This window comes from Rhipicephalus microplus, chromosome 1, assembly GCF_043290135.1.
Source record: "Rhipicephalus microplus isolate Deutch F79 chromosome 1, USDA_Rmic, whole genome shotgun sequence".
Taxonomy (NCBI): domain Eukaryota; kingdom Metazoa; phylum Arthropoda; class Arachnida; order Ixodida; family Ixodidae; genus Rhipicephalus; species Rhipicephalus microplus.
In genome coordinates this window covers 5695553-5711533 of record NC_134700.1, presented here as the reverse complement: position 1 = coordinate 5711533, position 15981 = coordinate 5695553, and the positions used below count along the sequence as shown (strand labels likewise).

Below are 15981 nucleotides of genomic sequence, written 5' to 3'. Positions count from 1 at the left end.
TGTCACACCACCAAGCGGAATTTAGGAGTGTCCTCTCAAGGACGGTCAGTAGGCAGATGCTCCCTTGTTTGATTGTGCTAGCCTCAGTGTTAACGCATTAGCAAGAAACAAACATTAACCACTTTGCATGTTTCGTGACTGCGCTAGCCTCAGTGCTAACACATTAGCAAGAAACAAACATTCGCCACATTGCATGCTTCGTGCATTAGTGAACAAACCCCATCATGTGTGAAGAAAATGTGCCTCGTTCATGCGAGACACGAAGTTTTCATGAAAATGCAAGAGCTGGCAACTCGCGCTTTCGAGTATAGCCCGCAGAGCACAATTATAAGCTTAGAAAGATTTTCTATAGCTCTGCAGGTTAGTTGAATTTGATTGTCTGACCTTTGCAGTTTCAACTCTAATGCGAGACTCACAAGGAAAAAAAGAAACACGAGAATTACTTTGTCTGCGTCTTCATGCATCTGTGCTTCAACTCGAACGACCTAGAGGCCTGAGCTTGTGTTTGTGCATAAAGTTTTTGAAGGGTGTCTTTGTGTTGATTAAAATGGTAGATATGCTCTTTCACATATTTATCTGCCACTCTCTTGTTTTTGGTGTGCACAGCATCGGTTGTGCAAAGTCGTATCTATTCTGTCATAGTAGCCACATGCAGTTTCAAGAACTTTTCACTGACAGGCTTGTCTCTAAAATTTCATGTCCTGTAGCTTTCAAGGCAAAACTATTTATTCTCTTTTTGTTGACACAGTATATAGTTTAGGCTATCAGGAAAAGAGCATCAACTTTAAACATATCACACTCGTCATTCGAAAGTGCGGAAAACAAGTTCCCACTGCGGCGCGCGCCAGAAGAAAGGTGCCGCTAGTGGTTTCTGTGCAAACGGCCTCATCGGGGAGGACCGCTCTCATCCCACTACACCTGTCTAGTTGACTATACCAAAGCGGATGAAATGTCACCTGAAACTCACGTCACCATTTCGTGTAGCCACGTGATCAGATGGGACGGGACCACTGGAGGTGACTGCTTGGCAGAGCTGGCACCGCTGAAAATTGGTGGCTTTGCATCTGTTTTGAATTGGGTTCGATGCTGGTCGTGCTAATCTATATTAGATATTGTACTGCGCGAAACAGAGACGAGCACCTGTTTGTCAGGCAAGCTGTTCAATTCTGCCTCTTCTTCTTCGCTCTCCAGCCCAGGCCCCACTGCTGCCGCACTGCATTTCATTGCATTTGGCCACACTGCAGACCTGACAAAGAAAGAAAATAAATGACAGTTCATTTCACCTGCAACTGTCCGACTGCTTTCTTCAAGTGCGACACATGCACGGCAAAATTTTTCCTTTTACGTTTATTGACAATGTAGCTCACATCTGAGGTGCTCACAGGCCAAGTATTTTCTCCTAAACGCTCGGTAATTTGAATGGCACGTCGAACCTTGGGAGTAACTTCTTGGCGGGCCCACTGGCGCCCCTTTGCACCTACACCTCGTCGTTGATGTTGTAAGCAGGAGGAGGCCTACGGCATCTGTCATAGTAGCGCTTTTGATTTTCTTGTGCGTGGGTGGCTTTCTTGATCACCTAAATCGGAACTTCTGACAAGCCGATTTGCAATCGTCGGAACGTGGGACTATAACTGAAGCATCCAGACTGAGGACCGATTTCAGCTGTGGTAGTTTTTCATAAACAACTTCGTACGGCGTTTCCCCGGTAGATGCCTGCAGTGCCGTGTCAATTGCAAAAGCGGCTGCCGGAAGGTGGCCTCCTCTTTTTTCTCTACTTTCGTATATGGAGCGAGTCTTGCCTGGACACTCTGGTTGGTTTGCTCAGTAATGCCATTTACTTGAGGATGAAACGAGGATGCAAAGGGGTGCTTCACGCCTGCCATGCAAAGGTACTTTTTCAGTTCCCCAGTACGAAACGTTGTAGCCCGATCAAATATTAACTTCTTTGGAAAGCCATGCCTCCATTCAAATCGCTGCTTCAGGAAAGTGGTCTGGTAAGTGGATGCAATAGGTCCTCCACTTCCACGTATTTCGACAGGTAGTCAACAGCTACAATCACTTAACAACTTCCCGCAGGGATGGTAGCATACCTGCTAACTCTTTCGATTTTCTCGTAAGATGTACGAATTTCGACCACGCTTACGATATTGCGAATCTTGCCTGAAATTTTATGAAAAGTATTTTATTTCCGGTAAAAAAAAGTTCGCAAAATTGCGTGGCATTCGGGATTGGCTACGGCGCATTGCCATAGCTAGTCGCGGAGGCACAAAAACAGCATTGTGCTATGTTCCCCCACCAGGAGAGAACAATATGTATCGGTGTTATCATCATCACATACCTAAGTCTCCCATACCCATCACATACCTAAGGCCCGGGAGACTCAACTATTTCAACTGTTTCTTCTGTTTGTACCGTTGCCATGAAAATCTCTTGGAAGTCAAAATTTGTGTGCGAAATCTGGCCGCATTAACAAAAATGCAGGTCAGTGCAGACCAGGCGTTCTGCAAGCCCACCGCATTTTATTCTGAACTATTTTGAGAGGAATATTTGAAGAACTGAAGTACACCATCTAGCCACTGATTTCCACACTTTGTTCATTTTATCTGCAACGGCCCAGCTTCAGCTGCTTGGCCATCTGCCGCTTCCTTGCCTTGCCAGGGAAACTGTGTCCGCTCATGTACAGTGAAGGCACTTCCAAGTTAAAACCGATTTATAAGATCAGATGGTGAAGATGCAGACGCTCGTAGACATCATTCGAAGCCTGCATCAACAGCGTCATCGGTGTGAGCACACGCACCAGACACCGCGTTGCCGGTAGGACAAAATGCCAGCTTGGCATAGCATCGGTGTGGGAAATGGGTCTTCCAGAAGGTATCGGCACTTCTTTTTTATCACTTTTTTATGCACATAGTCCCTCAGCACATTACGCGGTTCAAAATGGAGTTCACAAACTGCGCTGGTGTCTTCCAGGGGCTTGTCCGCTCTGTGCAGATTCTTCTCCCATTTTGTCCACCTGTTTTCATCCTTCGGAACGTCAAACAACAGCTTCGGCCCGCCCTTCACAAACGTGCAGCCTGTTTTGGCTCCCAGGCGCGTAGTAGCAGTGGTTTTGCCGATGTTGAGGCATGGCTCAGGGACTGAAAAGCTCACGGACGTCTTTTGTGGTGTGTAAGGCTAAAAGCTGATGGCGAAAATTCGGCGCAACAATGTCCACAGCAACTCAACGTGGCTCAACTCTGCTGCTCTGCTGGAGTTGACTGGCTCAGCTGCAATGTCTCTCCCAAACTTGTTCCATTGATGGCGATGCCAGCCTCGCTGCTTGAGCAAACAGACAACCACAAACATGCGGTATTTGTGGAGCCACCCCTCTGCATATCATATCCTCCGCTGGAGAGAAAACCCCCAGCCCCCTTCTAGTAAACTGTAACGCAGTCAAGGGAGTTCTGCGAGAGTTCATCGGTGACGTTGCTTAGCCCCCTGGCACGGTGGCGCACGTCAAAATCTTAATCTTGCAGCATGATTATCTAGCGGGCAAATTTGTGCTTTAGTTGCTGCTTGGCAAACATTTATGCTATAGCAACATCATCAGTCACAACAGGGAATTCGCGTCTGAAAAGGTAATATTAAAATTTATCATCGACGCTCCATGCCACTGCAAAGCATTTCAGCTCGGAGTGATAGTGGCGCTCGGTGTCTGAAAGTTTTCAGCTGGCATAAGCGACCACGTGTTTCCGCCATCTGGATCGTGCTGGACTAGCACTGCCCCTAGACCGACCTGGCTGGCATCAGTGTGCACTTCGGTGAGCCAGTCCCCATTGAAGTGACTTAATATAGGGCAGTAAGTAAGCTTTTGTTTTATAGCTCGAAAAGCATTTTATTGTAAGACCGTGCGTCCTTTTTAAGAACACCGCTCAAGGGAGCTGTGATCGAAGTGAAGTGGGGAATAAACCTTCGCAAATACGAAGCCATACCCAGAAATGACTAATTTAGTTTCAAGCAGGTTCGTGTGGGAAACCCCAACACCGCAGCTATTCGCTCCGGGAGTGGCTGAACACTGACATGGGTTATACTATTATGTCTCAAATACGAAATCCTGGACAGAACAAACTGGCATTTATCTCGGTTTAAACGGAACCCTGCTTCGTAATGTCTGTGTAGAACTTAGTCCTAATTGCGAACATGGTCATCCTCTGACGACCAGGATGTCGTCTAAGTACACCACACAGGCATGGTTTTTCAGTGGCCTTAGCACTGAATTCATCGTATGCTGAAAAGTGCTAGGAGCCCTTCGCAGTCCAAACGAAATGTGATTGAATTCATACAAGCTCGAAGCAGTGTGAAAGGCTGTCTTACATTTACCTTCCTCGGCGACATTAATCTGCCAGTACACTGTGCGTAAATCAAGCAATGAAAGAAGTTGCAGTGACTTACTGTATCAACAGCATCATCAGTGCGGGGCAAAGGGTACGAGACAGGCGTTTTCCACTTACTGAGCTGCCTGTAATCAATGCAAAACCGTAGTGATCTGTTTTTCTTTGAACAAGGAGGATTGGCGCTGCCCACTGACATGATGACGGCCTAGTACTGTCCGCAGCAAGCATTTCGTTTGCTTGTTCTGCGATCACTGCGCACTCTTGTTGAGCGTATCGTCGCAGTCGCACGCATATTGCCAGATGGTCATCGATATATGATGGGGCAGCAAATTAGTGCCTGGTAGTTCTGCTGTATTTCTAGCAAACACTGGCTGATGGCAAGCCAGTACAAAAGACAAGGTAAGCGTGGTGGACTGCTCACCTGTCGGTGGTGGCATGGCTGTGGCTGTAGCCTGAGCTGTCGAAGACCGGAACTCGACATGGCCGCGATGTGTGGTAAGCTCAATGTCATCAGACAGCAAGAAATCTGCTCCAAGAATCATGTCGGCAGGAAGGTCTTCAAATAAGGGAATAGCTTGAAGAACTTTAGTTTTTGCTTACGTCCTGACTGAAATGTCCAGCATGCCGACTGGCGTAGCACTTCCTCCAAGTCCGCTGAGGGGAGTTTTCCAAAAGGAAAACTCTGCTACTTCAGTGTGCTCTGAAATAGTGCCGCGTTCCTTTCCTCAAGTTTTCTTATCGCTCCGTTACACTTTGTTCAGCGCAATCCGCGCCTACAGTGTTAGAGAAGCCTCAAGGCTGTAGTAGATCGTTTTGTAAAGATTATGCCGACCTCGTGAACCTTTCAGATTATTCTGTAATGTAAGTAGCGGCTAGCGATAACACTAGAATGTTCGATGGCAAGTGTATAAATGTTGACATGCTCCGCTGCTTGTCAGTTGATTGACAGCCAACGCTCTGTTCGCCGCTATCGTTCCACTGTGTATGGCTTAATCTTACTTTTAATTTGTTGGCCACAAGTTCGGCCCGAATAAAAAGTTTCATCTGATCGAGTCTGCTGCTTTGGTCCACGTCACCACCTTGTGACATCTGGTGGTGCTGCTGCGTTCGTGTACTGGACGCGCCCGTCAGGCTGTAAACCCAGCCCACGTCGCGAAGACACCAAGACCACCAGCGACAGTGGAGCCAGCTGCAAACTGAAAGGACTAGCCCCCCAATATGGACCCCTCCCGGGCAACACAAAAGCCACGGCGACGACGACAAGAGGCACAATGACAGCCACAACATCTGCAGTAGTAGTGATGCAGCAGCTAAAAGAGCCCCCGACCTTCCGCGGATTGTCGTTTGAAGACCGGGAGATCTGGCTAGAGACCTACGACCGAGTGGCCGCCTTTAACCATCGGGATACGGAAGAGAAGCTCCGTCGGTGTCTACTTTCATCTGGAAGACACAGCGAGAACTTGGTTGGAGAATTGCGAGTCTGCCCTTCAGACGTGGAATCTCTTCCCTGGCACATTCCTGGACACGTTCAGGATTATTGCCCGCAAAGAAAGAGCCGCGACATTACTGGAGACGAGGGTGCAACTCCCGAATGAAAATGTGGCTATCTTCATGAAAGAAATAATGCGACTCTTCCATCACGCCGACCCCGAAATGCCCGAAGACAAGAAACATCACCTTCTCATGCGAGGAGTGAAGCCAGAACTTTTTGCCGGGCTGATCTGAAACCCGCCAAAGACGGTCGCCGAATTCATTTCAGAGGCATTTACGACAAAGAAGACGCTCAAGATGCGGACACGGCAGTGAAACTGTAATTTCTAGTCTACAAGCTATGCCGACATCCAAGAGCTAGGAACCATTGACCTTCGTGAGACCATCCGAGAGATCGCGCAAGAAGAACTGCACAAATCGCAGCCTCACGTGGACTTCATGGCAGATGTCGTATGCCAGGAGATCCAGCAATCGCTGGACATTTCTCAGCCTCCAGGGATGCAGCAACAAGTCATGAACTATGCTGCTGCAGCCCGTCGTCACGCCTCTCCTCCATGCCCACGCCAAGACGCCGCCCCATCGCACTTCCGTCAGCAGATGCCACCGCCGCCGCCACCAACACCGACATTCTACCTCTGCTTTGATTGGCATGCGGGACAGCGCAGAGTGCCGAAGAAAACAGATGTTTGGTGCGCATCTGACAACCGCCCGCTCTGCTACCACTGCGGAGAGGCCGGGCTCACTTACCACCGTTGCCAATACCGACGGATGTTCTATGGGGTTTCGACATCAGCACGCTGTGTCTACAATCCGGTGAATGAACACATGACATTGCCGACTGCCTCGCGAGAGCGCAGTCAGCACTTCGACGACCTTATCAACCAACATACGGCGGATTGCCGCCATTACAATCTTCGACGACGCTTCGTTGAATACCAGCCCTGTGAATGTGTTGGTATTCAACGAGTATGGACGCCGATACCCATCGTGGACTCGGTGAAAAACTTCTGCGACGGTATTTTGGACCATACAGGCCAATTCGACGCCTCGGCTCACTCGATTAGGAGGTTGTCCCTGACAGCATTACCAACTCTCAACGGCGTCGATGGCAACCTGAAGTCGTCCATGTCGCACGCCTCAAGCCGTTTCATGCGCGTTAACGAACTCGGTGAAAAACTTCTGCGACGGTATTTTGGACCATACAGGCCAATTCGACGCCTCGGCTCACTCGATTAGGAGGTTGTCCCTGACAGCATTACCAACTCTCAACGGCGTCGATGGCGACCTGAAGTCGTCCATGTCGCACGCCTCAAGCCGTTTCATGCGCGTTAACGAACTGAAACAGTGTATTTTGTTATTGTTGTTATTGCTGTATCGTAATTTATTGCTGGTTCTTTGTTGCATTATTTTTTGTACTGTCATCTTCTGTTAAAGCATCGGGACGATGCCTTTTTCATAGGGGGGCCAATGCCACGTTCCTTTTCTAAAGTTTTGTTGGGACCCCGTTACACTATGTTCAGCACAGTTTATGCCTACGGTGTTAGAGGAGCTTCGAGAATATAGTAGAATATAGTAGAGAATATAGTAAAAATTGCTCCAAATTGGAAGACCTCAGTGGCGTCACTGCTAATGTCGCTTTAAAAACTAAAAATAGAGGATAGAAATCTGGAAATTTCACACTTCTGATGTGAAAACTTTGTATTTCTTCCATGTTTTGACACAACAAACTCTGTATGCACCCGTGCGACACTCATTGGCTGCCCTGTGTGATTATAGACAGCTTGCTGAGAGGTCATAGTAATCGCGAACGCCTTTTGCAGACAACGCTGCTGTCTCAACGCTCCAAGTCAGCGGAGGGGGGCGCGCGTCGAGGAACCCTTTGGGAAAGCAGATTGTCGCGCCACCTGCTCATCAGGACACCCACTATTAAACGCATTATTTGTGCTTTGTGTTGCTACTCCCAGATGGCATGACAGTCTGCTCCCAAAAAATCAGACCAACTTTATGTCTATGTCCGGGTTTTGGTACGCAGTTTTGCTGCGAATCATTGTCGGCTAAAAATTGAGCAACTAGGCTGCGGAGAAGCATCGGCACTAGCTAAACAGTAAACAACTAGGCATCGCAGCAAGCGGAGATGCATTGTGACTGATCGCGTTTGCCGATGACGTCAATTGCTGATGTCTTGTCATATTGTCGAAGTGGGCGAAGTCACGACGACAGGCAACGCCTTCCTCTTCTTCTAAAAGAGAAAGGTGGCAAAGCCGCGCGAAGATTTGAAACCAGCTGAAAGCGATGTTCTAGTCCCTGTAACTTCCTTAATATGGCCCGTATTCGCAAAATTGTTGCGGCGGCACATTCACGAAGTAAAAGTGCACATATTTCTCTTTACAAATATTTTCAGACCTTGGGGTTTTTTACTGGCCCTTTAACACCACTGTGTGACGGAGTAGGTTGACACTGTCGGTCTTGGAAGGAGTCTCCGAAATAGGCCAGTCATTGTCTATTTCCAAGACTTCACAGAAAAGGAGACCATAATGCAGAATGCAAGAAAATTGAAAAGCACTAATATATCGATTAGTAATGACTACAGTTCTTTGACACGACATAAGCGACGGCTTCTGTGGCAGTCCGGGAGAGAATACAGGGCAAACAACAAGAAGGTGACTCTTATTCATGACAAACTCAAAGTAGAAGGCGTACTTTACATGTGGGATGAAGACAGAAACGATCAAGCAATTCTTGCACCGAAGGCAATTACACGCGATAGCGCAGATGCAAGGAGCAAGTTCGTGAAACTCAGCCAGAACACAAATGCTCTATGCTCATGCATGCGCGAGGCCGAAATGTCTTAATAAAATGTCTTAAGAATACTTAATCTTAATGCTCGTAGCATAGTGAACAAAACAAATGAAATCGAGTGCCTCCTTCTTAGCCATGATCTTCATATCACGATAATAACGGAAACTTGGCTGCATGATGGCGTGCCAGATGAAGTAATAGTTGACAAATCGCACCATATTTTTCGTCGTGATTGCACGTCACGGGGAGGTGGCGTCACAGTTATCTTGAAAAACACACTATCAGCTGCATTACTACCGCAAGTAGAAAATCATGAAAGTCTTTTTTTAAAGATAAACTGCTGGGGACATGCACTTACACTGTGTGCGGTCTACAGACCTCCGTCTTCGCCCCCTGAATTCTTGATGTCCTTATCAGATTACATGACGACGAACGTTTGCAGATTACTAATTATGGCTGGGGATTTTAATCTGCCATCAATCAATCGGACTTGAAGCATACGTTTCACTTGCTCGACAACACATTACAAGATATAATGCTGACAAGCGACTTGGTTCAAGTTGTTCATGAAACGACCCGTGAATCTGAAGGGGGCGGCGCAATTCTAGATCTTAGATTTGTCAGCAGAAGCATTGTATATTTGTCAGCAGAAGCATTGCTGATTATGCTATTTTTGTAGAGGATGGTATATCGGACCATAAGTTAGTTCTTTTTCTTGCACCCTAAATAACTGCGTGAAAACTCGGCCAAGGAGCAAAACAGTCGAAAACTTTCATCAGGCGAATGATGACACTATTCTCGACGAGCTGTGGAAACTAGCAGATAATTTGCACGACCATGATGGTATTACTTTGTGGGATAAGTTTAAAGCAACTGTTTAAAAGTGCATTGAAAATTTTGTTCCTACGAGGCGTATCAAGTCGGATCAACACAACCCCTGGGTTGATAGAAACATTATTCATTTGAAGCGCAAGCTTAAACGAGCAAAGAAAAAAAAGGTCTCCAATAATTAATCACTGTGTAAACTTAGAGAAGAATTACACCGTGTGCTGTCTTGCACAAAAAATAAATATGTTACTTTGCCTACATTTATTAAAACAAATCCTCAAAAGTTCTGGTGCATTCTCGGCTCAAAATCTAAACAAATAGACAAAATAAAAGAAGCGGATGTGCTTACAACGAAACCTAGTGGCATAGCTGACGTGTTGAATGAATACTTCCATTCTGTATTCTCTCTAGCTGAAAGCAGCGTCCAGTCATTCGGGCCATCAGATTTTGACGATAACTTCATATCTGTAGAAGGTGTCTTTTCTCTCTTACTGAACCTTAAAGAAAGATCTTCAGGTGGCCCAGACAACATTCCCAATGCTTTTTTGCGCCGGTATGTGGAGCCTGTGTCATACATTCTCACTGCAATTTTTCGTTCCTGTTTGAAGATAGCCATCATTCCAGATGATTGGCGTGTCGCCCGGGTAGTGGCAGTTCACAAAAAAGGAGACCGCTTAAAAAAAGAAAACTATCGCCCGAAATCCCTGACATCTTCTTGCTGCAAAATACTTGAACACATACTCGTACATTCCATAACAGATTTTCTTGAACCCAATAAGTTGCTTTCTGATCACCAACATGGATTTCGTAAAAACCTTTCAACAACCACACAGCTTACTATCACTATTCACGAGGTTGCTTTAACCCTCGATTTGGCCGGTCAGATTGATTTAATCTTTTTGGAGTTTAGCAAAGCCTTTGACCATGTATCCCACAGTAAACTTTTAAACAAACTTCAAAGATTTGGCCCTACCATCTTTTATTATAAATTGGATAAAGCAGTACTTATCCAACCGAACTCAGTTTGTTGATGGTGATGGATACTCATCCACGCGCTTGCCAGTTACGTCTGGTGTGCCTCAGGGAAGCGTCTTGGGACCAATTCTTTTCCTCATGTATGTGAACAATATAACTGCGGCCGTGTGTCCTAATGTGCAAATTAGGCTGTTTGCCGATGATTGTTTGATTTTCAAAAAGGTAACATGCAAAAATGATCAAATTTCTTTAAACTCTAGTCTAGCAAAAATTCTGAGAATGGTGCACAACATAGTCAATGTCCCTGAATTCCGAGAAAACTGTACTGCTACGCGTAAGCAATAAGATACAACCTTTTTTATACACGTATAAAATCAATGCTGACACCGTCGCAGAAGCCACGGAGTACAAATATTTGGGATTGACGATCTCCAACAAACTCAAATGGTCCTCCAACATCGAAAACATCTGCACAGCAGCTACTCGCAAACTTGGCCTACTTACTCACAGACTGAAAAATGCGCCCCCTGATGCAAAGCTTCTCGCCTACAAAACTTATGTTCTGCATAAAGTTGAATATGCTAGTGTAATTTGGGATCCCCACTACAAAAAAGATAAGCATAGGCTCGAGATGCTACAGAGGCGGGCAGTACGCTTCATATTCAACAAATATAAGAGAACAGATTCAGTGTCATCTTTAATGCTGGCAAATAAGATTCCAACCCTAGAAAAGCGCAGGAAAATATCAAGACATAAATTTTTATTTATGCTTTATCACAACAGACTTATTTATTCAGCCATTTTGTTACGTACATCGAGAAATCGACATGCACATAATCTACTTCTTTATCAAACGCGCACTAATCTTTTTAAGTACTACTTTTTTTTTCCGCAAACCATTTCTGATTGGTGTTCGCTGCCTGAAAATATTGTTTCTTTAAAATCTGCAAGTGCATTTGAAAGTGCGCTACTTATTTATCTGGAAATGCAGTAAACCAGTGAATGTTCATCGCTTCCACTTTTGCATTTCGTCGTTTTTTCACTACGTGTTTAATTGATGCAGTGTTACTTCATAATTTGGAAATACTGCATTTACACACACAACGTATTCCGGGAAGAGTTCTTTTTTGTTTACTTTTATACCTCTTATAGTGTGCGTCACTCTCCTAAGAACTGTATTATTTTTTTTTAAATCCTGACAGGCTGCGCTGGTAATACTTCACGATATGTCGTAAGATTGCTTTGTTTCCCTTTTCTGTGTGCTTGTGTGCCTTACAGCTCCATTTGTGCTTGTAAATTTGAATATATTTTCCCACCTGCATGGTCCTTTGTGACCGCAGTATACTGTAAATAAATAAATAAATAAAAAAGACTTCCACACGAGAACCCAGAAAGCACAGCCGTTCCGTTGCTTGTACGTAACAAGGATATATTGAAGATTAATAGCTATCGGGGGGTGAATTTTTTCTGCAATATTTTTTGATGCCGCTGGTCTGAAAACACGCCTGTGCTTATTTTTTGCGCCATCCATGTCACACCGTACAGCAAATCGGCTCTTCTGATCGTATTGCCAGAGCCGGGCTCACATGTTTGGGGAGAGCAGCGAATGTCACGTCCTCTTAGAATGTGTGGTTGAGTCCAACCAGGCGTTAAATCACATGTCCATTACACGAGGAGCGGTTGTCTTAAAAGCCTACCGACTACAAAGTGTGCTGGCATAATTCGTATCCGCAACTGCATCACCAAAGTGTGCATACAGCTGCGTGAGTGTGTGCACGTTGCAGACGTATATAGTGGGTAATTGGCCAATTCGCAAAAGTAAGAACTACGCCATACTTTTTTAGGAGGGAGGTTTAACGTCTCAAAACCACCATATGATTGTTTAGTTATTTATTTATTTCATTTCCAAATACTGTTAACCTTTCAGCTGTTACAGGGGTGGGACATACTAAGAATGTCAAACATCAATACATTCAAATCATGCAGCAATTTAAACAGCAACACTTGAACTTGGAAATGTTACATGAGATACATTGGAAACACCGGCATTGAGGCTAAAGGAAAAACAATGCAGTCGTGGTAAGCATACAAATAAATTGCAACAAATTGACATAGTAGACCATGCTTACAGAAAAATATCTTTGAGCCCTTCCTCAAATTTTTCCAGTGAATCACAATGAACCAGTGGTAATGGCAAAGCATTCCACTGACGAATTGTTTTTGGAGAAAATTAATTTGCATATACATTTCGCATAATTCGCATTATGAGAGACGCCGTAGTGGAGGGCTCCGGAAACTTCGACCACCTGGGGTTCTTTAACGTGCACCCTAATCTGAGCACACGGGCCTACAACATTTCCGCCTCTATCGGAAATGCAGCCGCCACAGCCAATATTTGATCCCGCGACCTTCGGGTCAGCAGCCGAGTACCGTAGCCACTAGACCACCACGGCGGGTTAACTACGTCATATTGTGTACAATTTGCAGCTCTTCACAAATGAGGCATTGTAGTAGTGCAGTTAGAAGCGGCCGATGTATTTATTTTATTGGGACACATTTCACCGAAAGACGAGACAGCTGTGACGAAGCCAACGGTGACGTGCGTTTTCTGCTGGTATTCGTCAAGCTCAATGCCTCTTCTGGCACGTCCTGCAATGATTCCTATTATTATTATTATTAATAGAATTATTATTAACATATTTACTCGCATAATTTGCACCCTCGTATAATTTGCGCACCCCTAATATTTTACCACTTTTGCTGAAAAAAATATTTAGTCACATATTTTGCCCTCCCCGACCTGCCCGATCAAGATCGCCAGCACACGCACGGAGAGACTTTGGACGTTTCGATGCTTCGGATGGGCGCGCGCCTCGCCGAGCAGACAGGCTTTTGAATGGGGTAGGTCCCTTGTATCAAGGGAGCTTCCCCCAAACTAATGTTCCTAGAATACCGTACCCGAACTCTCAAACCTCTTGACAGGTCGCCGGAACGTCTCGAGGGTTTTCTTCCCTCTATCTCTCTATCTCTACCATTGCGAGAATTCACAGTCGCGTCATGGCCCGGACAACTTTCTGCATCGGAGGTGTGCGATGGCCTCCTCGTTCTTGGCGTCCGCGCTGCAACACACGCTTGATCAAACTCTGAAGTTTAGGTTTTGCCGTACGGTCATTGTGCTTTTATGGTTTTCTTGTGATGTGCTACGTAATTATATATGCGGTGCAATCGCAGCTCGCTTTTGTAAATTTTGTGAAAGAAAACCGGAATCGTACCACCGCAAAGCACTTCACGGTGACGTTCTTCAACGTGTGACGATCGGTGTGATCGGTTCGCAAGAAAGCAAAAGAGAGCGCGCTTGATAATACAGTTTTCCTGCCATTGAAGGAGGCCTTTTATTTATTTATTACATACTGCTGACCTGTTTACCAGGTCTTAAGCAGGAATGGGCATACACAAATGTTTACTACAAAAAACATTATTGACATCACACAGCATACTGACAGTGGGTAGGATTCAACACTTTTGTATTAATTTACAAAAAACTAAAGAAAAACATTACAACAATGGCATAGCTTTGCTGACTGAAACATACTAAAAAAATGGAAGCATTGCATAACTCTGGGCTGCATGACTGTACAAAAAAACTGTTAGTGGTTATTTGAGAGCATTTAGAAATAAATCAACTGTTGGACACTGTACAGCATCGAATGATAGGCGATTCCACTCACGGGTAGTTCTTGGAAAAAATGAATACCTGAATGTGTCTGTGCGGTTTACGTAATCTAAAACTTTCTTTGAATGATGTGAGCGCATAGCATATTCACTTATTTGTCTAATGTGCATTGTTTTGTTGATAGCAATTTTGTTGTGAAAAATGAGGTAAAAAAACTTCAGCCTCTCCATTCTTCTTCTCTCCTATAGTTTTTCGAGATCAGCTTTAATTAGTAGAAGTGAAGGGGAAGTACGCTAACTATAACAATTAAAAACAAATTGGACAAATTTTCTTTGGACCATTTCTAATTTTTTAATATTGGACTCGGTAAAGGGATCCCACCCTGCAGCTCCATATTCTAATACTGGTTTAATGAAAGTTTTGTACGCGAGAAGTTTGATGTGTGGTGTGCCATTCATAAGCCTCCTTCGCAAATAGCCAAGCTTTTTCATTGCCTTTCTTTCAATATATATGTGTTCATTCCATTTTAAGTCTGATGTGAGTACGAGTCCTAAATATTTGTGTTTAGTGACTTCGAATAACGTATGACCACTGACGTGATAGGTAAACAGAAGCGACTGTTTCTTGCGCGTAACTCGCATTGCTACTGTTTTTTTATAATTAATTGTCATCTACCAATTTTCACACCACGTTTGTAGCGTTGCTAGTGCAGTATTGAAAAATTCTTGATCACTGTAACTATAAATTTCCTGATATAGTATACGATCGTCCGCGAAAAGCTTTATTTTTACGGGCCAGTTTAGCACAATATCATTAATAAATAACAAAAAAAACAACGGCCCCAAAATTGACCCTTGAGGCACACCCGATTTCACGGGGGCGGAACTCGAGGTGACGCCATTAATGGCAACACGTTGGCTCCTCATTTCCTCATTGAAATATAAGCAGTTATCCATGCAAGTAATTTCTCATTTTTCAGAATTGGTTTGAGCTTAATTAGTAATTTCTGGTAACTCACACGATTGAAAGCTTTTTCAAAATCCAATAATATAACATCTACTTGACCATTCATATCGATCGCTGCTGCTAGGTCATGAAACGTCTCAATAAGCTGGGTTACTGTATAATACCCTTTGCGAAAGCCATGCTGAAGGGGTGTGATTAGGTTATTTCTTTCGACAAACATAGACAAATGTTTGAATATTATATGCTCTAGAATTTTGACACTAGTACATAGCAAGGAGATAGGCCTAAACGAGGATACAAGTGAATGGTCATCAGTTTTTGGTACTGGAGTGATCTTAGCGTGCTTTCAATCACTCGGAAGTCCAGCGCGCAGGAGAGATAATTTAAAGATCAAGCATAGGTATTTGGCATTCCATTCAGCATACCTTATCAGAAAGGCGTTAGGTACAGAGTCAATGCCCGGTGACTTTTTTGGATCGAGATTAAGCAGAAGCGATAACACACCCCCTTCCGTGATACAGACGTCATCGATAAGTGGCATGGTGTCATAGGTGATGAAATCAGGGGTAACGTCATTATCACGCGTGTACACCGAACAGAAGTAATCATTCATCGCCCCTGCTATTTCCCTCTTGTCGGTTATAACATCACCGTTAATAGATAAGCTTGATACTGTACTTTTTTTTTTGGTGAAAGATATTGCCAAAACTTATTTGGTGATGTCGAGAGAAAGTTTGTCAAAGCCTCGCTTTGATATTTATCCTTTGCACTTTTCAATTTGGCTTTCAGTGTGTGACGCATCTCTAATATATTATCTAGTCCAGACAATGATGGTCGTTCTATTTGTCGCTTCCTTGCCTTCTTTAGCTTGCGCCC

The 15981-nt window shown here is 44.5% G+C and overlaps 1 protein-coding gene across 8 annotated transcripts in view; it reads left to right on the top strand.

Moving 5' to 3' along the window:
• Window positions 1-15981, top strand: part of Gcat (Glycine C-acetyltransferase) — a 367236-nt gene that overhangs the window by 192557 nt on the left and 158698 nt on the right. The window contains exon 11 of one of the 8 annotated variants that reach the window (XM_075888808.1): window positions 1192-1282. The exons of the other annotated variants lie outside the window; for them this stretch is intronic. Within the exon in view, the coding sequence (XP_075744923.1) occupies window positions 1192-1250 (59 nt within the window). The 3' untranslated portion in view covers window positions 1251-1282. Of the gene's footprint in view, window positions 1-1191; window positions 1283-15981 lie in introns of those variants that run through there. 8 annotated transcript variants of the gene reach the window in all.